The 26773-nt window shown below is 37.4% G+C and overlaps 1 protein-coding gene across 2 annotated transcripts in view; it reads left to right on the top strand.

Annotated features, from left to right (window-relative positions):
* Positions 1 to 26773, top strand: part of LOC122809087 (rano class II histocompatibility antigen, A beta chain-like) — a 233257-nt gene that overhangs the window by 204195 nt on the left and 2289 nt on the right. For both annotated transcript variants that reach the window (XM_044080313.1, XM_044080314.1), the window contains exon 4: positions 17870 to 17977. In XM_044080313.1, the coding sequence (XP_043936248.1) occupies positions 17870 to 17977 (108 nt within the window). The remainder of the gene's footprint in view (positions 1 to 17869; positions 17978 to 26773) is intronic.

The raw sequence follows: 26773 nt of genomic DNA on the forward strand, positions 1-26773 counted from the left end.
AATCACATTCATCAAGGAAGTCGTCCATATTTTATACCATCCGAGCTGCTCGAACTAATTGCCCCTTAACTATGGATTTCTTCTGTTTATATGGATGGATACTACTATAATGTAGTAATGAGTTTGAATATGTAATTTTTCTGTAAATCTTAGATAAAAATTCTACATAATAAAACATCTAAGTAAGAAATTTCATGCAAATTAACATTCCAAGTAAATTCCAGGAACTGTGTAGTGGACCCTATATAATCCATGAATTCCTTAATCATTTCAAACTGTCCATCCCAAATCACAAAAATGTCATCTAAAAAACGACAATAATATTTGATGTGAGTGAGGAAATTACAGGGAAAATAGATACCTCTTCTCCCATTGCATTACTACAATATTGGCATACAAACCCCCACATGCTGAGCCCATAGCAACCTCTTCTTGCTGTAAAAAGATCTCATTATTAAATAAGATACAATTATTCCTCAATACCATTTCCATAAGCTGACTGTATAATACAACCTCAAAATGTTTAACTTTTTTATCATACAGAAACTCTGTAAACCATTCAAGACCTATATTATGAGGAATGATGGAATAAAGATCTTTTATATCAATAGTAAGAAATATGTAAGATTCCTTAAATGGAATGTTACTAACTGATCTTAAATAACTCCACGAATCCTTACATATGTGTGTCTTGCTACATATCAAATGTTTAATCTTGGAGTCCAGGTATTTTGCTAGGGGTTGTGTAATGGACCCTTTAGAATCAACTATTGGGTGCATGGGGGGCTGTGCCAAGTCTTTATGTAGTTTCGGTAAACCAAACATAATGGGAATTCTTGGATGTGTAACCGAAAGATAATTTAGTGTATCAATTGATATTGTACCCTCTAAAAATAGATCTTGTAATTCATTATTAATCTTGCGGTATGCTCCATTTAATTCACTAAGGGATGATTTTAAATACCCTTTACCATTCAAAATAAATAACATTTTTTTATTATAATCTTCTATATTCATTAGAACAATTCCACCCCCCTTTATCAGGTTTCAAAATTCTTATTTTATCTAAAAACATATTAATCTCTTTAATAGTATCTACTTCCTTTTTTGTGGTCTCATCAATACTTCTATGTTGGGACAATGTATTCCTTATATGAATTTCACACATCCTTTCAAACAATAATACCATAGGATGCAATGGCGGGTTGTAGATACTAGAAATTGCCAAAGGGTTGATTTCCTGGTTAGATACATAATTTTGAAACAATATTCTAAAATTAAACTTGCGGGTGAATAGTTTCAAGTCCATCAAAATGTTACCTATATCACTACGTTGCCAGGGTACAAAACCCAAACCCTTTGAAAACACATCACAGTGACTAGTACTTATATTAATCTCAGAGAAATTATAAACCTTAAAGTCTCCAGCAGTATTAGATAAAATTAAGCATTCAGGTAGTAAATGGTCCTGATATCCTGCTGGTATCTCAAGGCATTCTACATTATCATCTTCAACCTCCAGTATGTCTACTTCCTGTTGTTCCATCCTCTGCTGTAGGTGTTCCTCCCCCTCACACTCTTCCCCCCCTCTGCCAAGGGTTGTTCTGAAACTGGGGGACAGGGTGGCTCTCCTTTTCTAGTGGGCCCATCCTGTTCTTCAAACGCTCTGAGCGTCTTAATTGGGGGTACTCTTCTTCATCTAAAAAATGCTCTTCTTGATCTATGTGAGAGTAATGATTAGAAGCACCATTGTTATCAGCCATATCAATTTAATTAAATCTATTACCCCATTCTTGTGAACGTGGGTTGTTAGGGTATGCTAGTCACTTACTATATTCATTTTTATCTCTGTTTAATTTTTTCAACTTTCTTGCTTTAATATTAGTAGCTAACTGATCAATATTTTCATACATTTTAATGTGTTCATTTTTAAAATCATTGTATCGTTTATGAGTAGATATAACATTATCTAATTCAGTAACCGACTGAATTAATTCATCAATTAAAATGTTGTTGTGCTTAATTACTAAATTCATATAGTTAAATCCGTGCTGATCGAACATGGCAGTTAATTCCTTAAAAAAGTCAGAATCAGCTTTTAAGCCATTCAGGTAATGCCACATCCTTAAGCCCTTTGGCACCACCTTTTCTTTTATGCATTCATGAAAATACACATTGTCTAATTGTAGGCATTTTATTTTAGTTAAATAATAGTCACATTCTTCCAATAGGTAATGTAAACTTCTGTTACCGGAACCAGTCCTAAAAGGCTGTCCACTATTGAGTGTTACAGTTATTGTAAGCCAGTCTTTCAGAAGTGGGGCTCCAACAGCAGTTAGTCCAACTGATTCCACTTGGATGGATCGCTGACCACACGGGATAGAGCTGCTTCATGTAGATTCCAAGGGAATGGACTCTGTTGGTCCTTTCCCACTAGTAGACGCTTGTTGCAAGTGGGAATGTAAATTACAATCCCTTAAAGTATTCTGCAAGTTAGAAGATGCTATATTCCCTTCACTCGTCGTGCATGAATGGCGTCTTACATCATCAGAGGGCGTAGTAAAAAACAAGTCAACCTTGTGTGAGAGATTATGCACTAAGTTAGTTAGATCCACCACGGCTCGCTGAAGCAGGCTAAAATCAGAGCTTTTGGTTGTCAGCTCCACTGAGTCATTCAAGATTTTCTCGGATGCCATCACAAACAAACTGCTCAAGTCACAAAGAAAAACTGTTGCAAAAAACACAAAAAGGCAGCCGAGGTATCAAAGAACCCAGATGTACTTTCGTAACTTGTTTAAAAATGTTCCTTCGTACCAGATAGTAAAGAGCCGATAATCCACTGGATAAAAACAAATTTTATTCACAACAAATGGAAAGCTGGTAAGCACTTTCGTCCTGATCCACAGAACTTCATCAGACAAATAACACCAATTACAGTACATCTTATATACCATAGTTAATTAAAAAAATAATTCAAGTTATGCCCCCTTAAAGGAATATTCATATTGGTGTGGAAGTAATTATAAAACTGTAATGCAGGAAGTATCAACATACAACCTAATAGCAGCCACCAAAGGGATGTGTATCCAATGCACTCATGTATATATGTACACATATTATGTGTATATATATATATATATATATATATATATATATATATATATACATAATATATGTACTATATTCATTTTTATCTCTGTTTAATTTTTTCAGACTTTCTTGCTTTAATATTACTAGCTAACTGATCAATATTTTCATACATTTTAATGTGTTCATTTTTAAAATCATTGTATTGTTTATGAGTGCATATAACATTATCTAAATCAGTAACCGACTGAATTAATTCATCAATTAAAATGTTGTTGTGCTTAATTACTAAATTCATATAGTAAAATCCGTGCTGATCGAACATGGCAGCTAATTCCTTAAAAAAGACAGAATCAGCTTTTAAGCCATTCGGGTAACGCCACATCCTTAAGCCCTTTGGCACCACCTTTTCTTTTATGCATTCATGAAAATACACATTGTCTAATTGTAGGCATTTTATTTATTCATATAACCACTCCTTTTCATTGCTCCACTATTAAACCTTTCAAAGGAGTTTTTTAGACTCCTTCCCCTCCTAAATACCTTTTAAGAATTAGGGCCCTAATGAGATAATACCCTATATCATATGCATCTATACATTTTAAAAAAAGTATTGTCATATAGTTGCTAATATTTTGTACCTGTATATACGATTGTACTTTATCTTATTATAGACTTGCACATGTATGTTTTTTATATTTTTTTTTTATATTTTACATATTCAGAGTAGTCATATTCATTATTTTAATGTATAAGAACATTTTATTATCCTAGGTTTTATACTGTACATATATACATGAGTGCATTGGATACACATCCTTTGGTGGCTGCTATTAGGTTGTATGTTGATACTTCCTGCATTACAGTTTTATAATTATTTCCACACCAATATGAATATTCCTTTATGGGGGCGTAACTTTAATTATTTTTTAATTAGTTATGGTATATAAGGTATATTGTAATTGGTGTTATTTGTCTGATGAAGTTCTGTGGTTCAGGATGAAAGCATTTACCAGCTTTCCATTTGTTGTGAATAAAACTTTGTTTTTATCCAGTGGATTATCGTCTCAATTCTATCTGGTACGAAGGTACGTTTTTAAACAAGGTACGAAAGTACAACTGGGTTCTTTGATACCTCGGCTGCCTTTTTGTGTATTTTGCATCAGTTTTTCTTTGTGACTTGAGGAATTAGTTGTACAAGGCATTGTTTTTATCTTTAGAAACATTTTACTCAGTTTTCCCATCCCTAGCTGTAATTTGCAGATGTCCAGGGAATCACAATTGCATTTGAACAGGAAGTATGTATGTTAATTAACTAAACAGTGTCTTCAAATTGGTCAAAAATAATTCCACACAACAGAATTTACCATCAAGATCATGGTCAGATACAGCAAAATTTACCTTTGTTATTTCTCAGATAGCCAGCTACATTGATGTACAGCTTATAGCCCTGACTGTGGTCCAGGCAGTCAGAGTCTGATTAGTGTTTCAGATGTTTGTTTGTTTGTTTGAATTTGAAATCAGAGAGGACAGGAACCATGAAACGTAAGTCTGCTCACTCCTCTTTGAGGCTCAGGATCAAGCAGAAATACTTCTCTACAAGAGGGAAGTTCCAGTTCATCATGCCAAGTGGCAGTGTGGAGTGCATCTCTAAGGCCAAGTGCATACCAGTTCCTTGGATGCTAAAGAACATGCACAGGGAGTCAAGGCTTATGTGAAACCCCTGATCCTCTATGGAATGATAACAGCACTCTTGTTATCTTTGCCCCTTACCCTCATAGGATGAATGTGCTATAGGGATTTCATCCAAGGGAAGCAAATAGGTCATGAGAACAGCTGGAAGGGTAAACTTGATAGTCAGAGGAAGATGTAGGAAAAACAACTTTGTTAATTTCTTAATTAAAAGTGCAGCACCAGTACTTTTTGAGTTGCCTGCAGATGTGGTGCATGTAATCCTTTAATATTTTTTTTTCTTTTTACTATATGGCTTTTGCAAATACTGCATTATGAATTTCTTGAAATAATATTAGCTGTGAGGGATTTTATAAAACAAATACAAATGTTCATTTCTTGCAACTTTTGAAGTATTTTACATTTGAAAGCACAGGAGTTATTTACTGTAAGTCTCAGTCAAATATTTGTAACTAAATGCCACACAAAATCCAAGGGCTGTGAATACTAATCACCTTTCCTAGACAACAAACCTGTACACTGTAGCATTAAGGATTGATCATATAAGAGCTAGTTAGTCAACAAGAAGTTAATCATGTAAAAAAAAAAAAATTTTAATTACATTCTGTCCTTAAGAAATTGACTTTCTTGGTTTCCTTTCTTATCTATGGTATGCAAACCTCTCTACACTAAAGAGATAGGAAAAAGAATTACATGAAATAATAGTACCAATTCTCCCTCAGGCATAACCCATGCTTTTAATAATTCAAAGAAGGGAAAAAGCTCCCGCAAATCCCAAAAGCATATAACAGTATGCTTACATCTAAAACACTCAATTTATCAAGAAAGTGACTGCTGTTTTGAGGAATAAGCCATAAAATAAGAATTGGAACAGGTGAGTTCCTGTAATTGTAATTGTTAGATTTAAAAACATTATTCAACTTAAACATGGGTACATTTCAAAAATTCTGTAGTATTGTTAATATAATCAAAAAACTTAGAAAAATTCTCTTTTGTGTCTACCTAAAAATGCAGATGTCATCCAAAAATCTATAATATTTAGTCCGACATTTAGAAAAGGCATATCTTTTAGCTTGTGCTCCCATTTTTGCAAATACGGTTATGTGGCAGTGGGAAACTAATTTAGTTCTTGGATGTACGTTTTCTAAATGTTGGACTAAATATTATAGATTTTTAGATGATATCTGTATTTTTGTTTAGACACAAATGAGAATTTTGTTTTTTGATTATATTAACAATACTAAACATTTTTTAAATTTATACATTTTTTTTCTTCAAATAAGATGAATTATGTGGATGTCACAATATATAAGGTGAATAATGGTTTTAAATCCAACATTTATAGAAAACCCACATTCTCCAATTCTTATTTACATTACAATAGCTGTCATGTCATCCCATTAAGCTGAGAAATAATACAGAGGCCAATTGATTAAAGTATGGTTTCTGACAACACAATTTTGAGAAGGAAATGGATGACTGGTGTGAAATGGTCAAACAAAAGGAATACTTGGAACATTTAATATGCAAAAACAGGGTTGATGTCATCCAGGGTAGATCTACTAGATTCTATCCTATTTTAGGTATGGGTTCTTTACAAGATACAACTAGATTGGAGATGCAGGCAGAGTCTGTCAAAGGAAATGAATTTAGTAAAGTGATGGTGCTAAAATACACCGAGTTAGGTTTGATTAAAAATATTATTAACAAGAATTGGACTATTTTTGGTCAGGACTCTGGCTTGTTGGGCCGTTTAGGGAAATATCTTATGTTTGTGTGTAAGAGGGGTGACAACCTGAAGGGTAACTTTGAACGTGGTACTGAAAACAACTGGAAGCAGGGAAATATTAAGAAAGCTGGTGCATGGAAATGTAATATGTGTAATCATTGCAATTCAATACTAGATAATGACACTCTCCCAATAACATGTAGAGGACAAGACCTTGTGACGACATTTTGTGCCAATTGTCCTACTAAGGTTGTTGTGTACGTCACGATTGTGGCAAGACTGTGTCTTGTCTTATGTGGGGAAAATGGAACATCTATTGAAAAAAAGAATATATGAAAATCTAGGGTCTATATTAGAGCATCGAAGTTTCAAAACTTCGAATGTTCTAATATCAACCCCTATTCAGCAAAAGCTGAAAACATCGAACATAAAGAACAGCAAATTTTTTCCTAGGGAAAAAATTCGCTGTTCCAAAACACATACACACAACACAAGCACACTAAACAAACAGCAATCCACACACATACACCTAAAATCTTATACCTAACACTACACTAAACTATGCATACACCACTAACTATCCACTTACCTTAACCCAAACCCTAACCCTAAGGTCCTTCACTATCGCACACTCACCTCACCAGCGCCCTAACCCTAATTCACCTACCCTGCCCTAACCCTTACGTATACACAATCGCACACTTACCTGACCCACCGCCCTAACCCTAACTTACCTAACCCACCCTAACCCTCACATCCACACAATCGCACACATACCTAACCTGTGTCCTAACCCTAACTCACCTAACCCTCACGTACACACAATCGCACACATACCTAACCTGCACCCTAACCCTAACTAACCTAACCCGTGCTCAGTCACACACTTACCTGAACCCGACCCTTAACTTTCCACCACAGTGCTGAAAATACCAACGTAACAGAAATGGACAACCAAATTCTTTCCCTAGGAAAAATTCAGTTTTCTGTAGCTTCAATATGGTCAATATTAGGACAGTCGAAGTTTTGAAACTTCAATGTTCTAATATAGACCCAAAAATCTATACAATATTTCCAAGAATGACGTAAACAATGCTTTGTACAAGCACACTAAAACATGTTTAGGTTCCTCCAAAGTGAAATTCTAATCTGGGGTCGTTGACAGGGTTGTTCATAATCCCTGGGGAGGTGATTGGGTTGTTTTAGTGGAATACAAAGAATTAATTTGGTAGTTATGCTTAAATGATACTGTCAAACCAGGTTTAAATGAACATGTGTCCATCAATAATGTGCCTAAACTGAAATCCATTAATTTATGAAAAATACAAAGTTTTATTGTATGAGAATTATACACACTACTTTCTGTCAAAGTGTTTTTTATGAATATGTTATATTTTACATGTTTATAATTCACAGAATGTTGTTCTGTTTTAACCAAATGAGTTTGTGAAATGGTATTTATTAGATGGTATCAATTTTTTGTTAATTGCTTATTTGGTAATTAATTGAATGTGAACATTTATTTGATTGGTTGGATTTTGTATTTAAACATGCTTATTACTAGATGTATTCATGCTGTGATGAAGTCCTTTTATATGGGATGAAAGTGCTTATCATGAGTTTCTTTCCATTTATTAAATTTGGTTGAGACATTTGTATGTCTGACGTTGGAGCTTCCTTTGTTCCTTTCACACACAACCTCTTGTTTCATGTTTACTAGTTACCTTTGGTTTCAAAGGTTTGTTGCTTTTATTTGGATCTTACCAGAAATATGTGAATAAATGGATAATTGATATTTTCTAGATTAACAGAAGCCCTTATATCCCCCATTTTGTCCATAATGTCCAGACTAGGTTCATTGAGGTAGGTGAAACCTGCAGTATCTGTAGGACAAAAGAAGGAGGAAAAGGCAATGATCTTACGTTGCTCATATCTAACAGCCTTTATTAAACCGTTTGAGTGGTCTGAGTAAGCAGATACCCAGAGTTGGCTGGACCTATCCTAACAGGAGACCAAAATGGTACATTAGACATGCATACTGACTGAAGTCTAACTCCATCCCATGAACCCCTTGGTTACTATTAATACAGTACCAAACAGTCTTTAACAAAACAAAACAAAAAAAAATCAAGCAGCCAGTATTAGTGGAAGTCTGGAATGGTCATGTACCCTTGGAATTTTCCAGAATGAAAGCCTAGCAAGAGATTCCCAGAGCTCCAGGTTATCCAAGTGGTACTTCCTGGCTTGATCTGTAATTCATTTTAATAAGGTATCACTTTGTGAGGGGAGGTATTGTCTAAGCCAAAAGCATCATCTGGTGAACCTACTATCTGCATGAATGTAACTGCTGGCATGTAATAAATGAAAAAAATGCCGCCTCTTCATATTACATAAAAAAAAAAACTTTTTTAGAAGGCTTCCTGAAATGTGGGACAGAGATATAGGTTCATAGGTTCATAGGTAGATACTAGGCTATCTGCCCTAGGGCATTTATAAGCCTAGCCAGAGTGTATTTGCCTTCCGCCTCCCTATTAGATTAGCCTACTGTGCCTCTGTAAAGTAGGTCACAGAAGGTACCCTTTTAAGATTAGTTTACTGTGCCTCTGTCTAGCAGGGACACAGAAGAGATCCCAGGGGTGAATTTGCGATTTCCCATCCATGTGTCCAGATTTCGCTTGAAGAGGGTCAGCGAGGGGCTATGTCTAACATGAACTGGGATTCTATTCCAGAGTGAGGGGAGCCTCTGGGAAATGAATCTGTCCCTGCAGCATGTCCTATTTATTTTTGTGCTGAGGTTTAGGTCCCTGGAGCATGTAGCTCTAAGGGACTTGGATTTTTTGAGGTGGAGCATGTCCATTAATTCTGGGTTTGACATGGCTTTGTACATCAGGCATAGATCGCCTCTGAGTAGGCGGTAAGCAACTGAGTAGAGCTGGACTTTCTTTAGTTGAGCTGCATAGGACATCTGTTTGTAGCCCATGATCCTCTTGGTGAGGTACTTTTGGGGTCTCTCCAGTTGCTGCAGGTGTCGGGTAAGGTACATCCCAAAAGGGGCATTTTATTCAATTATGGGCCTGATGTGTGATGAGTAGAGGGGCACAATGACCTCTCTTGATCTAGATGCGAACCCTTTCGTGATAAGGTGGGCTGTATAGAAGGTCTTTCTAACCACTTTGGCAACGTGATTATCAAAGGAGAGATTACTATCTACGTTGGTCCCCAAATCTCTAATTACTTCTTCCATAGTTAATGGATTACCACCTATGTGGTAATTTGTGGGCACCTTGTTTTTCCCAAAAGGGATGACTATGCACTTTTTAGCATTTAGCTTGAGGCCGTGGCTCTGGCATCAAGCATCCATTTCTGTGAGACCCTTTTGGAGGATGCTTGTGTCAGCTGGAGATTCAATTATGGCCCCGAGTTTGCAGTCATCTGCGAACTTTGTCAGCCATAATCCCCCCGTGTTAGCCTGAACCTCAGAGAAGTATATACCGAACAAGAGAGGACCCAGAACTGAGCCCTGTGGGACGCCACTTGTAACTGGTTTGGATTTGGACATGGCACCTGTGATTCTGACCATGTGGGTTCTATCTCTGAGCCAGTTTGCAACCCATCTTGTGATATAGGGGTTGATATTTAAGCTGGTAAGCTTATTTATGATGCCCGAGTGGGGTATTGTGTCGAATGCTTTTGCAAGGTCCAGGTAGGCTGTGTGGACTACCTTGCCCTCATCTATGGCTTTGGTAACTGTTTCAAAGAAATCAACTAGGTTTAAGAGGCAAGAACTGCCCTTAACAAAGCCGAATTGGGTAGGGTCCAGTGTCTGGAGGCTCCCAATGTCTTTGTTTATGAGTTCCATGATAATACGCTCCATAGCTTTACAGACCAGACTAGTCAGGCTTATGGGGCGACAGTTTCCAGGGTCCATTGTGGCACCACCTTTGTGGAGTGGGACCACTGTAGCTGTACGCCAATCTTTGGGTACATATCCTGTAGTAAGGCTAAGTTTGAACAGTAACTTAATGTGAGGGTTCAGTTCTTCTTGGAGCTCGTGTAAGACACAGCCTGGGACACCGTCCGGTCCCATAGATGCTGTGTTTTTTGCTTTGGAGAGGGCAGCTTTCACCTGTGCATCTTTGATGTCAGGGAGGTTACATTCAGTTGGGATAGGCATTTGCTCCTTTGGGGGGGAAGAAGTTTGCACTGAATCTGTCTGCCAGGATGTTGGCTATGTCTGTAGGTTCGGTATATTTTGTACCGTTATGCAACAATTCAGAGCATATCTGAGAGTTTCCGCCCATGTTCCTGACATAACTAAAGAAGGCCTTGTGATTATCTTTAGTGTCTAGGTCAATTTTTCTTTTGAAACTGGCCTTTGATGATTTTATGAGGGATCGAAGTTTCTTGCTAATACTGATCAGAGATGCCTTCCCTTTTTTGGATTTTGCTCTGTCATGCAGTAGCTTCCTCCTTCTGTTGTATAGCTTATTTATGGCCGGGGTCCACCAGACTGGTCTCCTGTTTTTGGAGGAGTGAGTCTTGGTTTTATTTGGGATAGCACAATCCATGCATTCCTGCAGGTGCTCATAGAATGCATTCGTAAAGGATTCTGCAGATTGGGCTGTATTATCCTCTGGCCCAGGGGCTTTGAATGATTCCACCTCAGTCATGAGAAGTACAAAGTTGGCTTTTGAGAAATTCTTTACAGTGATTTCCTTGGCTGGGGGTGGGGACGGGATATGGATGTCCAGGGAAATTTGTTTATGGTCTGATCTTACCAATGAGGGGTTTACCTCTGGTGTTGAACATAGAGTCCCCATGTTGATGATGACCAGGTCCAATATGTTGTTCCCTCTTGTGGGAGTGGTGACCAGTTGTTCCATTGCGTTACAGTTTATAAATGCAAGGAACCGTTGGGCGAGGGTGTTTGGGCTTGAGTAATTTTCCCAGTCAATGTTTGGGTAGTTGAAGTCACCCAATAACATAGTGTTTGGAGAGACCTTCATATTCTCCAGTGTTCTCAGGAATGCCAAGTGGTGTTCCTGTAATAGGGAGGGTGTTCTGTAGCAGGCTACAAACTGAAAGGCAGTTTTGCCCGCTGTTAGTTGCACATGGATGGTTTCTGATGCTTCGTGCAGTGCCACTAACTTGGAGGTGTAGGTATCTTTGATGAATATAGATACTCCCCCTCCTTTTGTGCTTCAGTTCGAGTTTTGTGGCTGAAACGCATGGTATGAGTTATAACCTAGTAGTGCTGGGATGCTCTCAGGAGCCTTGAACCAGGTTTCTGTTACTGCACAGACATTGATTTTCTCCATACTGAGGAGAGCCTCGAGTGCATGCATCTTGAGGTTTAGACTTCTGGCATTGAGTAGCATTACCTTTAGTTTTTTTATCCTTGAGTTGTCTATGGAGGTGGGTTTGTCCTTTGAGCCTTGCCTAAAAAGGCACTATGGGGTGGCAAGAGCCTTGGCCAGTATACGAAGGCCTAAGGGTGACAGGTGCAAGCCGTCCCTAGCGAAGCAACATGGCTTGTCAAGCATGTCATCCCAGGCTGACAGACACTGGATCCCCTTTGAATGACACCAATACTTTAGCCAATTGTTGAAACTGATCATTTTGTCTTTATACTGTGGCATCATTCTTGGTGAGGGCAAGATGCTACTCAAGGTCAGGGTCATACCAGCCTGGGCTACATGGTCAGACAGCTCCTCTATGTCTCTTTTCATGTAGTCCAGGGAGGTACGTCTCAGGTCATTCACACCAGCATGGACAATGATGGAGTCATACTTGTACTTGCTTTGGAGTGACCCAAGTGCTTGCGTTATGTGGCGGATCCTGGAACCCGACAGGCAGCGTACAGTGACCTTCTCCTTGTTCAGTCTGGTGAGCGGGACTTCAGTGTGCCGGACAATAGAGTCCCCTATAACAAGTGTATTTGGTGTGTTGTTTGGCCTTAAGGGCTGTGACTGTGAGGCACACTGATTTTGTGAGATATGTGATTCGTGGGTATTGTTGAGGGGTGGCTGTTGCTTGGATATCTGCTTAGGAGGTCTTTGCTGTTTAGGCAGATTTTTATTTAGAGCCTCTGAGTATGTTTTTGTGTGTTTATGTGTTGGGTATGCAGATGCAATAGGTCTGTGTGAGACTGGATTTGTGGTGTGGGTGGTTACATTTTCCTCCTGATTGACTGTGCCAGTCTTGGGTTGAGAGAGCTCTGACTCCAGTTTGGCTGTGTAACTGCATCTCTCACATGTATTAGAGTTTTTTGGAAGGAGGAGAGGGTTGTCTGTGTACATAAGGCAATTGTAACATTGCCTCAAAATTCCCAGATTCACCAGCTGGACTGGAGAGTAACCTTGAAACTGACCCTTGGACATACCAGATTAGTATAGGGAACTGGTTTTGTACTGATCAGATTAGTGAAGGGAACTGATTTTTCATTTGATCACGAAGGACCAATCGGGAGCCTAATACTTATGAGAAGTCAAGGAGGGTGTAGTGCTTTAGTTAGTGTTTCCTTATAAGAGCTGAGCAAGTGCAGGGCTTTAGAAAGAGAATAGAGTGATTACTTTGAGAGTTTGAACAGTTCTAAGGGAGAAAGTGAAGAGCAGACTTTGTGGAGCCTGGAATAGTTTAAACCTGTTTAGGTGACGCTGCTCAGTGCGCAAAACCACGCAAAAAGAGTTGTAGGGTTTTAAGAGAGAGATCAAGGAGTTTAGAATTGACCCAAAATGGCCAATAAAACTACAGCTTCTAGGTAGTAACCACTCCTCCAGGGACAGGCAGGCTGTTCAGTGTTAACCACTCCCACTGGTGAACACAGAGACTTCCTTTTAGCCCAAGCAAGCACTGGCCTTCTAGAAACTTCCAAACAGTTCAGTACAGCAAATCTGTAACTGAACTTTCTTAACTTTCAGAAAGTGGGAAAAAAGCAAGATTTTTTTTTTTTTTTTTTTTGTAGTTTAAAGGTAGCAGAGATACACAAGCAGCAAAATAATCACAACAGTGCAATAAATGACCCCACACTTAAGTGCTAGGCCAAAATCAGGTAAAATGCAGTTTTTAGAGAAAAAAAAAAGATTTTAAATTAAGTGTAACACAGGAAATGCAGTAAACAGGCTCTAGATGTGTTCCAAGTACTGTTACTGTTACAGATATAAACTTTAGCAAGCCAGAAAATGCCAAAAAGTAGGCGGCAAAGCAGTAAAACTTAACAAAAAATCAGAAGAAAATACTTAAAATCACAAAAGTGGCTCCTTTTCTTCTCTCAGCATTTTCTCCCCTTGGTAGGTGCTTCAGCAACAACTAGCAAACCTGAAAAGACACCAAAACCACGAGGCAGCCGGGTTTTGAGAGAGAGAGAGAGATCAAGGAGTTTAGAATTGACCCAAAATGGCCACTAAAACTACAGCTTCTAGGTAGTAACCACTCCTCCAGGGACAGGCAGGCTGTTCAGTGTTAACCATTCCCACTGGTGAACACAGACTTCCCTTTAGCCCAAGCAAGCACTGGCCTTCTAGAAACTTCCAAACAGTTCAGAATAGCAAATCTGTAACTGAACTTTTTTAACTTTCAGAAAGTGGGGAAAAAAGCAAGATTTTTTTTCTTTTAGTTGTAGTTTAAAGGTAGCAGAGATACACAAGCAGCAAAATAATCACAACAGTGCAATAAATGACCCCACACTTGAGTGCTAGGCCAAAATCAGGTAAAATGCATTTTTTGAGAAAAAAACGATTTTAAATTAAGTGCAACACAGGAAACGCAGTAAACAGGCTCTAGATGTGTTCCAAGTACTGTTACTGTTACAGATATAAACTTTAGCAAGCCAGAAAATGCCAAAAGTAGGCGGCAAAGCAGTAAAACTTAACAAAAAATCAGAAGAAAATACTTAAAATCACAAAAGTGGCTCCTTTTCTTCTCTCAGCGTTTTCTCCCCTTGGTAGGTGCTTCAGCAACAACTAGCAAGCCTGAAAAGATGCCAAAACCACGAGGCAGCCAGGTTTTAAGAGAGAGAGATCAAGGAGTTTAGAATTGACCCAAAATGGCCAATAAAACTACAGCTTCTAGCTAGTAACCACTCCTCCAGGGACAGGCAGGCTGTTCAATGTTAACCACTCCCACTGGTGAACATAGATACTTCCCTTTAGCCCAAGCAAGCACTGGCCTTCTAGAAACTTCCAAACAGTTCAGAACAGCAAATCTGTAACCGAACTTTCTTAACTTTCAGAAAGTGGAAAAAAGCAAGATTTTTTTTTTCTTTTTGTTGTAGTTTAAAGGTAGCAGAGATACACAAGCAGCAAAATAATCACAACAGTGCAATAAATGACCCCACACGTTGCTATATGGGTGCCATTCACTCTGCTGAAGCTTCTGTTGCTTGACAGAGTGAACTGCTGCTGAAACTCATTAATATTTGTCACCATCAAATGTTATGGATGTTGAAAGAAGGACGAATGAGTGCACAAGGTTAAGGTAAATGTGAGTTTGGGATTTTAATGTCTGAACTTTTGGATGTACAGAAAAAGTTTCAGAATTAGGGGCTGGAAGTGTGAGTGTGTGAGAGTGTTTGTGGATTATGCTTACAGTAAAGGTTAAGACAGGGATAGATTTAGTGTTGTGAGTGTGTGCTGTTGTATGTGATGTGCATCTGTATAGAGCTGGGATTATAGGCAAGGTTAGGTATAGGGTTAGCATGCATTAGTAAGGTGGTGCAGAGGCATACGTATATATACACAGACATTTACAGTCTCTGACACATATATGGATACAGATGTGTATAACAAAATGCCAAGGCACAGACACATACATATACTGAGAAAGTCACATAAGTAAGTGTGTGCACCTGTATGCATGTAAGCACATGCATATAGACATAAACATACATGTCTACACATATATAAATGGACAGGCATGGACACACAAACATACACATATATATATAGAGAAATACACACAAATGCACAAGCCCATGGATTAAACACACACATACACACACACAAACACACACACACACACACACACACACACACACACACACACACACACACACACACACTCGTGTCCACCAATTAAAACTACTTTGCGTACACATCAAATGTCTGACAGCGATAAAATGAATAAGTATATAACTACTAACCATACTAATATATTTTAATTCATTGTTTTCAGACACATACAGTCAAACCATTATAATTCTCCATGACCCCAAACACACACACACACACACACACACACACACACACACACACACACACACACACACACAAAATGTGCAGTTACTAATGTTATTTTATTTTGTTTTTCATTCATTAAGTGCAGATTTTTAAGAGACACAGGAAGTGAGCAGAATGGGAATGGCATATATAGTAAAAGATTTCAGTCACAACACATGGATTTTGTGTTAGACTAGGTGCACTTCTTTTTTTACACTGGGCTCTCTATGTGCACTAATTTAAGCCTTTGGTATGTTAAGTATGCGGTGCAGTTCATTGATTCTCCAAGCCCATTTTCTAAGAAAGCAGTAACTGCTGACAGGGGCAGCATTATTGGAGAAATAATGAATGACCTAGGGGATGTTCTGGAGCACAAGTACCTTTCCACACCTGGAAGGTTCATTATTTCCCTTATAACCTTAATTTTCATCCTACATCCTTTACAATCCCCCCTCTTTATGTTTCAATATACTATGTTTTGCATACAAATCTATGTTTACATGTATATTGTACCTCCTTTAGTATATTACCCTTTACAGATTTTTGATTATGTTATTATTTACATTGAGTAGTATAATTATGTTCATCTTAAAAAAAATGTTTTTATAATGTTTTTATGTAACAATTGCTGTTTTTACATTGTTTCTGTCATAACCTCTATTAATTTTGTATGTTTTTCTGGAGCTTTTCTCCCCAGGCCTCTACTGAAAATGGACATGTATCCAGTTAAACTAGCCCGGTCAACAAATGTAAAATAAATAAAATAAAAAATAAAAATAAAAAATAAATAAATAAAATAAATAATACCAATCCTGGTGAGTGTTATTGCACTCAGAAAATGGGCTATCTGTTAAAGTCTTTTGCATCTGTTTCATTATTAGTATACACTTTTTAAAATATCTTAAGATGAAATAGTTCCTCTGCCTAATATTTAACGTTACTGTAGAACATACAATTGTTGTAAGAGGAAGTATTTACATCCCATATGTAAGTTATGTAAGTATTTAATTATGTCTCCATAGATACACACACACACACACACACACACACACACACACACACACACACACACACACACAAACACTCACACACACACACACACACACACACACACACACACACACACACACACGCACATTAAATATAATGGTGTACTCTTCATTTTTTCAGGGAATTGTTTTTGTCAACAAAGCATTATAACTTCCCCATTCACCCCATGAACAAACATTCAGTTTCCACAAACACAGTACACAAATGTCATGACCTTGTAATTGATATAGCAGTTACTTGAGTTAAATCTATATTTTGTTTGTTTGTTTTTTCAACTCAATTACCACAGCTTCCTGTGAACCATGGTTAATAAGAAGAAAGGAAAAGACAGGGTATTTTAACTGCTGCAGTGGTTCCTTAGATTATTTTATGTATTTATATATGTATTTTCTTTTCACTAACTACTGCCTCCTCACAACCATGGTTAGCAAAGAGAATGGAAAAGACATGTTACTGCAGCTGCTACAGCAGTTACTTACTTCACTTCTGTTAATTTTATTTTATTTTTTTTTATTTTGTACCCTCTCACTAACCACCCACAATCTGTGGTTAGCAAAGGGGGGAGGAATTTCAGTCTCCTCATAATGATTTCTTGCCATATTAGGTGCTCTTATTATTCAGTGGGTGATATCTGTACATTAAAATCCTGCTGTGGAACATATCCAAAGAGGATCGCCAATGTTCATTATCATTAATACATGATTCAGAGAATGCTTCCTAAAATCTGTCAGACCCTTCATATGCATTTAGCATTTGCACCCATTTCTGGCAGTAGATTTCTATTCTTGTGATTTATACTTAATTATCTAATATTCTATGCAACCAGCTAATCATAATGCATTGTAGTTATTAATGAACACAGAATTCTAGATGCAAAAATAGTGCTGAAAAAGTTTAAAGGACACTGAAAAGTTTAAAGAGCACTGTGCTAAATAAGTTATATCACAATCTGTGTTTCTTGAAGAAGTATTTGAATGAACCTTAAACAAAGATGAATTTTATTGAAATGAAGCAAACATATAAATGGAATATTAAACATTGGTATTGTAAAATGAATACACTTATTCATATATATTGTTTTTGTTTGTTTTTTTAGAGCAAAAAAGTGAAGTCCAGAGTTTTCCTGACAGCATCATATGGATAACATTTATTTTGGCACTCCTGCTAATTTTGCTACTTGCCTGCATTTCTAAAATTCAGAAAGGTAAGTTGTCAGGTTAAGATCTGCATTGTCTTCCTTTTTGTTTCTTTTCTTCCCCAACAGAAAAAAAGTGTGTTATCTTCATAGTTTCACTCTAACAAATAATTCCTGTGGTTTCAATATAATGTTTTCTACCACTGAAATGTCTTCCTGTTATTTAAACTTCTGAAACAAATTCAGAAAACAAAAACAAAAACAAAATTTGATTGTCTAGACAGGTGTTTAAAATATATTTTACACACAACCAAAATAAGTACCCTATTAACTGAGTACATAAAAGATTTCTTTGATGCAGATTTGCATGCTGAGTTATATACTGAATGGTTATTGCCACACATCAAGACATGTAAAGCATTCAGTCTTTGGCATTGGGCCTCCCACTAACGTCAATATGCATCAATATTGATTCAGCTCATAACTTAGTATGCCTCATTGCTTCTTTGTAAAATAGATAAGAAAAACTATCAAGTCATATTTCTAGATACCAGTGTACCAATTCTGTTCCTTAGAGAAGAAGGTAGTGCAGACCATCTGTCACATTCAGTTGTAGAGCCTACTCCCTCACAGATTTCAAAACCAAGCTGTGACCATCTGGAAGAAAATTGTCAAAATGCAGAAATACTGTAAAAACAGTAAGTCAATAAAAAACAACCGCCACAAAAATATACATCCCAAATCAAATTCATTACTAAGTCGGCATAAAAATAATAATAAGAAGAAAAGAAATGGAATAAAACAAGAATCACAACTGTAGAACAAACTAAACACACTTTGCAGTAATTAGAGTTCCAAAAACTCAAATCCAAGTACAGCTACAAACAGAAAATAAAACAGTATAGAAAGAGAGAGGAAGTGAATAATGTGAAGAACAGATGGTCATCAGAGCAACAGAAAACAGCCACTTTAACCTAGGAGCCAAATTATATGCATAAACAAATGCAGTGTAAAAACACGGCTAAGTATAGTTGCTTCAGAAGAGATTTACCTAAGAGGTAAATCTGAAGATACAATACAGAAAATAAAAACTGCGTATTTCAATAGAAATAAAACACTCACAGTAATTACCACAGAATCCCAGTGAAATAAAGACAAGACATAAATCATCAGCTAAACCAACTAAAAAAAAAGATGAGGATGATGACTCTATTACTTGAATACTTTTTTCAGTTCTTGGGAGTTTTCACTAAAATAATTAACCTTATAAATATTTTAGGGTGCAGCAAGCATATCATTAGGTAAAAAATCAACTTAAAAATGTGAATGGGCATTACTGCCTGCAGTTATGTATCTTTCAGTTCTTGAAACTGCCACCAAAATGATTATCGTTGTCAATATTTTTGAAGCTGTGCTACATAGAAAACAGTATAAATGTTATGAAGCTTTGTGTTACTGATATTTAAGTCTTCTCATTTAGACACATTAATCTGCCAGCAGTCAGTTGAGGTATTGTGTAGTGCTAACTCCTGTTTATATCTATTTCTGTTCATTTTTAACACCATTCTGAACCATCTTTATCTGTCCCATACTGCATTGCACCGTATCCATTTAAAATCACAACCCTCCCAAATAGTATGTATCTGTTCTGTATTGTATCTTTTACTTTTCCAAATAAACCCCCATTTCTTCTTATTTTGACTACGTCTTTATACTCTAGCCTTTAATATCCTTGTATTCCCTACATTCCAGAGAAGATACCAGGACAACCTACTTATTGTCTTTTATAGAAAATACTTCTCTCCTTACCTATCCTCATCCAGTTCTCAGAATCCACCATCACCGAATCTCCTAGTGTCCTGCAACTTCTTGTTACCTTCTTCATGGCTTCTTCCCCACCACCTGACATCTATAAAATACAGATACCTGTACTTAATTATGCTACTCTTCAGTTTATCCTCTATTCTTCTCTTTCTACTGTGCCATTTTTCATCCTACCATGACTCAGTAATACCTCACAACATATCTCCAGCTCTGTCCCAACCACCTATCCATAGTTCCTCTTTACACTCTCCTCACATTGTACTAAATCTATTTAATATCGCCCCTCACTTTTATTCAAAATATAGGCTAATTATTTGCCCGTCAACTCAAACCAAAACAAAATTATGTGCAAGAATCATCTCCAAAAAAGAAGTGTGCATAATTCCCCAATTTACTAAAATCCTTCTAGGAGGAGATATACACCCTCATCCTTGCCCACCTGTCACAATGATCACAATGATAATTCTCTTCCACACACTTCTGAAACCCAACAACAGCCAATTCCCAACTCTGTTGATCTAATTTTTGCTCAACTAAATGTTAGAAGTATAAGAAATAAAACTGCTGAACTACATGCCTGGATTTCCCAACATAAGCCTGATGTTCTCACTGTAACTGAAACTTGGCTTAAACCCAGCAGAAATTACTCCAAAGTTATACCTCCTGGCTATAATATAATCCATAATGACCGTATAAAGATGAAATATGGCGGTATTGCTTTAATATTTCCCAATACGTACCACATTTCCCCTTACAGCAAAACAACAGCAAAATTCAGTTCAGCAGAGCTTTTTATTGCTTTCCTCAAAATAAACAGTTATAATCAAGTATGTATTGCTGCACATTATATCCCTGGTGACAATTCAGCTATATTGGAAGATGTCCTACATATCCATAACATTGTCACAAGAAATAATATTACTAGGTGATGTGAATATCAATTAGTTGGACATAAACTATAATTCCCTTACCTCTAGCATGAACTTATATGGTTTCACACAACTAATTAATAGCCACACACATTACAGCAAGACATCATGTCTTTATTGGATTGGGTCTTAGTATCAGACTCCAACAAATACTTCACTGCAGTTACAATGGCAGACTCTCTCAGTGATCATCTCCCAGTCGATACAACTAGACATCTCACACATCCAGTTAAACAGCATATTTAGAAAACAACAAGTAACCTTTCCAAGTTTAACCCAGATATGTTCATTGCTGTACTATCATCTATTAACTAGAACTTCCTAAAAAGCCGCCTCTTAAACAATGCTGTAATTAAATTCAGTATAACATGCCTAAATATCCTAAATAGATTTCCAACTCCTAGAAGGAAGAAACTAAAAACAAATAATGCAATCAGGCTATTAAAAAGAGTAGAATGCTAATGCAGGATAGAGGAAAAAGTGTAGAAAATGACAAAAGTATAAAACACCTCAATATCTTGAAAATTTCAGAATGTTTCACAATTGGACTAAAAAGCAAATAAATGAAGAGAAAAAACTATGCTATAATAACTTTCAGAGTAATGCTAGACACAACTGTAAAAAATTTTGGACATCCATTAAAGACATTTTACATCCTGGCCAAAATTTCAATTCAAACCCCTCTCCAGATAATTCACTACCCAAAACTGCAATACAGTTCAACTCTTGTTTTTATAGATAGTATAGCATCTATAACTAAGGATTCCTCAACATCTAATCCCTTCCCTGCCCTGTAGCATCTATAACTAAGGATTCCTCAACATCTAATTCCTTCCCTGCCCTGTAGCATCTATAACTAAGGATTCCTCAACATCTAATCCCTTCCCTGCCAAACAGCCACATATTACATCCACTGTCACATTCAAGCCTGTGCTCATATCCTATATAAAACTACTCTTAACAAACTTAAACCATGCTCTTCTTCAGCTGATGACCTTCCAAGCAAGTACCTAAAAATAGTAGCCAATAGCATTGCCTCTCCTGTCTCAATCCTTATAAACATGTCAATCCAAGAATCCCACATTCCCTCTCTCTGGAAAAAAGGCACACATTATCCCTCCGCACAAAGAAGGAAAGTCAACAGAGATTAATAACTTTAGACCGGCAGCAATCTTATCTGTGCTCACAAAAATAATTTAAAAATGTATTCAGAAACAATTGCTAGACTATATCCTGCAGGAAAAACTCCTGTCCCCTACACAACATGTCTTCCATCCTTCCCATAGGACTAGCAATGACCTTCTAACCTATATAGATACTGTCAGTAAAGCTAGAGTTAATGGCAAACTAGTCTCTTTCTTATTTCTAGACTTGTCTAAAGCTTTTGACACAGTTTGTCACAGCAAACTCCTACTGAAATTGTCATCACTAGGCATCTCTCAGCCCACCCTTTTGTAGTTCAAAAGCTACCTGTCCAATAGGTATGAGTCAGTAAAATGGCACTCCATGCTTTCTCCTTACCTCCCAGTGACCACCGGTGCACCACAAGACTCTAACCTTGGTCCCCTCCTCTTTTACATTTTCACCAACACTCTCTATACTTCCACACAACAAGCCACCCTAATACAATAGGCATATGATTCCACTCTCATTTGCACATCTGACAACATGATACACCTCCAAAAAATTACTCAGGAAACTTGAACAGCCACCAAAACATGGCTTTGTAACTCACAAATCATGCTCAACCCCAAAAAAGACCAAACTACTACTTTTTCCCCAAATCCCTCTCTCATGAAAAAAATGAATTTAAAGTCCTCTCTCTTGATAATACAACCATTGAAGTCACTTCTCATAGTAAACTATTAGAAGTGATACTGGATGATAATCTTACATTCAACCTGTATATACAAAATTGCATAAGAAAACCTTTATATACTTTACAGAGTCAAAAACTTTCTCACTGACACAACCAAAACTACACTGCCACTACTTATCTCCTCCCCAGACTTTTTATGTGCTCCTATCCTTACTAACCTCCAGGCTTCACAAAAATGAAAACTTGAACAATGCTGTAACTGTAACAAAAATGCCAAATTTGCAGCACATACCCCTTTCAGAACCCACCACTGTATAGCACTGAAAAGCCTAAATTGGTTAGAGCTACCACATCAACTAACATATACATAACTTCTCACCACTAAAATTATCCAGCATCCAATTACCTGTCCAGCACTAAAAAACATTCTGCACAGCTGTGTTCCCAGTCAGTCATTGCAATCTAGTGATCAAAAACTCCTGTCTGTCTACAAACCTAGAAAATCTGCTGGGCATTGTATGTATTTGTACAAGGTTGCTAAGGCCTGGAATTCCTCACCTGTATCCATCATGTCTATACCGTCCCTCCCATCTTGCAAAACCACTCTGAAAATACTTCTTAACTAAAATTTGACTCTGTTCTTGCTCAAAAGCAGGATTCACTATATCCTTTAGTGTGAACAAGTACCTTTTCATTCCTTATACTACCTTACTCTCCCTTTTTTCACTTACGTCCTTACTGCTATCTAAATTTTCTTCCCTAACTTTCTGTCTAAATATACCATAAGCCTGTTTTTTCCTCACTTCATATTGCAATTTCTGTTTGTATTAGACTAAATGGCCTTTAATTTCTCTAAAAACTGTCTAAAATTTCTTTCATGTTAAATGATTGTCATATACCTTGCATCAGTTCTTGACCAATTCTTTTATGTTGTGTCTAACATGTTATAATGATTTAAACTGCAGATGTTTTTATTTTATTTTTGAAGATTGTATAATTATTATTCTTAAAATGTTTTGTAATAATGTGGAGCTTTTCTCCCTGGGCCTCTGGTACAAATGGGCTTCTAACTAGTTGGAATTTCCCAGTAATAAAATGTCAATAAATAAATAAATAAAATGACTGTGAATAGCACACACATTTCACAGAAGTGTCCCCTTAAATGACTAACCTGAAAGTTTCAGACCAAAATTCAACAGAGTTAAAAAGTTATAACCCTGCACAGCTATCAGTCAGTTAAAAATATGTGGAGAAAATGCTTTACATTAAAATACCCTACAAAATATATAATTATCATACATAAACTACTAAATGTAAAATTCAAAGTACAAAAAGTATATACAGATGTCCATTTTATAATACACTTTGGGGTGTACATGGTACAGATATTCTGGAATTATAAGGCACTCACCCGTTGGACTTGTGTCTCACAACACCCATGTGCATGTGGTAATATCTGTACCACGCACATCCCTTTGTGTCTTATTGCATACAAATGTTGTTATTGAAGTACTCTGAGCTGAGACTGATTCAGATTGTTAGGTAGAGTATCACGTATTTGCTGAACATACTTTGTGACCAGAAATTATGTTTAGTTAACCTTGTCATCTCTCCTGTGGCACTTTCATGTTATTTTCAAGACCATATCAGCTTTCATTGTACCATACAATTTCTAGATTCTGTCACAATCTGTGGACAGTTATTATTTGCAGGTCAGAAGATTTTTTTTTTTTATTCATGCAGCACATTGAGATTCCAGGCTGTAAAGGTAACTAAAGCATGGTCAATGTATTGCATGAATATCACAAATTGTAGGAACAAACTCTTCAATAGGTTTGAAATTCATAGGTGAATGCTAGGCTAATTTCCTTGAAGGGCCATTTTAAGCCTTGCCAATAACCTGATGTCAGAATGAAACTTTGCATCCTGTGTCTATGAGGTGAAGCTGGCTGTGTTCTACATGAACTACAGAGTGAACTGGCACATCACCTGTGTGCCTTGTTCAATCACAGCCTCGCCTCAGGCTTTGTCCCTACCAAATGGTGCACTGCTACAGTTATCCCTCTCCACAAAGGAGGACTGACTACAGACCTTGGGGACTATCGCTCCATTAGCCTGATGAGTCTGATATGCAGAGCTATGGAACATATCATCATGGACCTAATAAACAAGGATATAGAGAATCTCCAAACCCTGGATCACACACAGTTTGGGTTTGTGAAGGGTAGATCATGCCTGCTCAACCAGGTCGACTTCTTTGAGTCAGTCACCAGAGCTGTGGATGAAGGCAAGGTGGTTCATACAGCCTACCTTTATCTGGTCAAGGCCTTTGATACCATTCCCCACTCAGGAATCGTTGAAAAACTCACTAAGCTAGGCATCAACCCCTATATCATTATGTGGGTTGCAAACTGGCTCACAGATAGAACCCACAGTGTGAAAGTAGCTGACTCCAAGTCAGACTGCCGGCCCGTCATGAGTGGAGTCCCACAAGTTTTGTTCCTGGGTCCTCTCCTGTTTGGTATCTACTTCTCTAAAGTCCAGGCCAACATGAAGAGACTCTGGCTGACAAAGTTCGCAGATGATTGCAAGTTGGGAGCTATTAACTCCCCACGTGATGTTGACATCCTACAGAAAGGCCTCGCTGAGATCAATGACTGGTGTCAGAACCACGGCCTTAAGCTCAATGCCAAAAAAATGTGTCATCATCCCCTTTGGGAAAAACCTGGTTCCCATGAATTACCACATCGATGGTAGTCCACTGACCACAGAAGGCATTATAAGAGATCTGGGAACACAGGTTGAGAGCAACCACTCTTCAGACCACCACATTGCCACTGTGGTCAGAAATTCCTTTTATGTGGCACATCTCATTACTAACAGTTTTGCATCCAGGAAGAAAGAGGTCATTATCTCCCCGTACTCTTCCCTCATTAGGCCAATCATCAGGTACAATGCCCCATTTGGCATGTACCTCACTAGACACGTGCAACAACTGGAGAGGCCGCAAAAGTACCTCAAAAAGAGGATCCTAGGCCTTAAACACTTCTCCTATATGGACAGACTCAAAAAACTCCAACTATTCTCTGTCTCTTATCTCCTACTTAGAGGCGATATTTGCTTGACTTACAAAGCCATTCTGTCCCAGCTCTGTTAGAAATGCTACATCTAAAGAAATCCCAATCTATCCACATCACATGCTGCAGAGACCTCACCCTCACTACCACAATCAACAGAATGTGCTGGAGGGACAGGTTCATAACCAAGACACTGCTCATGCTGTGGAATAGACTTCCCGTACATGTCAAACAAAGCACCTCACTGGCCCTCTTCAAGAGAAATCTTGATGAGTTGATGGGAAATAGAAAATTCACCCCAGGGATCACTCCAGTGTCTCTACTCGGCAGAGGCACTGGGAACTAAGTTCAGGTGGCACGATGCCAGGGTAATCCTATGGGCTAGGCTTGTAAAGGCTCCAGGGCCATTAGCCTAGTACACACCTATGAACCTATGAAGACTTTAACCATTATGCCAACCCCTCCTCCTATTTGTTAACAATCAAGAAATGGAAAGGGTGCTAAACAAGAACTGAAGCTATGAAGTTTATGAGGTACTTAAAAATGTCTGGTTGATGTCAACAGATCTAAAAACATAAGCAGAATGTAATTTTTTGCATACTTTTTTATATAAAGATGTTACAACTCCCATGATTTTTCCAGTTGTGAGTAAATAATGGCATTTTTAATCATGAGCAATGGACATTTTTCAAAATTCCTTATGATTGCATTGATCATATTTTGTAAGTAGGTGTATGAGGTATTATACAGATTTAGCTCCATCTTAAAAAAAAACATAATATAATATGTTGACTAGCCTAAATAGTAGCAAAATGAAGGATGAATCCCTTACATGAATTAGACCTGCAGATGATTCAGAACTCCTAATTATATGCATCTCTAAAATAACTCCCTTCACAGTCCAGGCTGGTATACTCAAGGAAATGATAGATGAATGGCATAAATAGATAAATAATGTAGCTAAACTTCCTTGTCAACTGTGAAGTAAACAAACTACATAACATATTAATGAAACAAATAATTTCAATAGGCTGTGGCTGGAAATGCAATTCAGAAGTGTAGAACTAGTTCTGCAACAATGCTTATAAGTCCAGTATTGTCCATGTTTCCTTGTCATTCTTGTCTTCATAAATTAAAGTAAATGCATTCTGAGAAGTAAAATGTAGGCCTGCACCACCTAAACAACTTAGTCTCCAGTCAGTTAATTGAAATTACC

The sequence above is a fragment of the Protopterus annectens genome, chromosome 8.part0 (assembly GCF_019279795.1).
Source record: "Protopterus annectens isolate FY-2018-M chromosome 8.part0, PAN1.0, whole genome shotgun sequence".
NCBI lineage: Eukaryota > Metazoa > Chordata > Ceratodontiformes > Protopteridae > Protopterus > Protopterus annectens.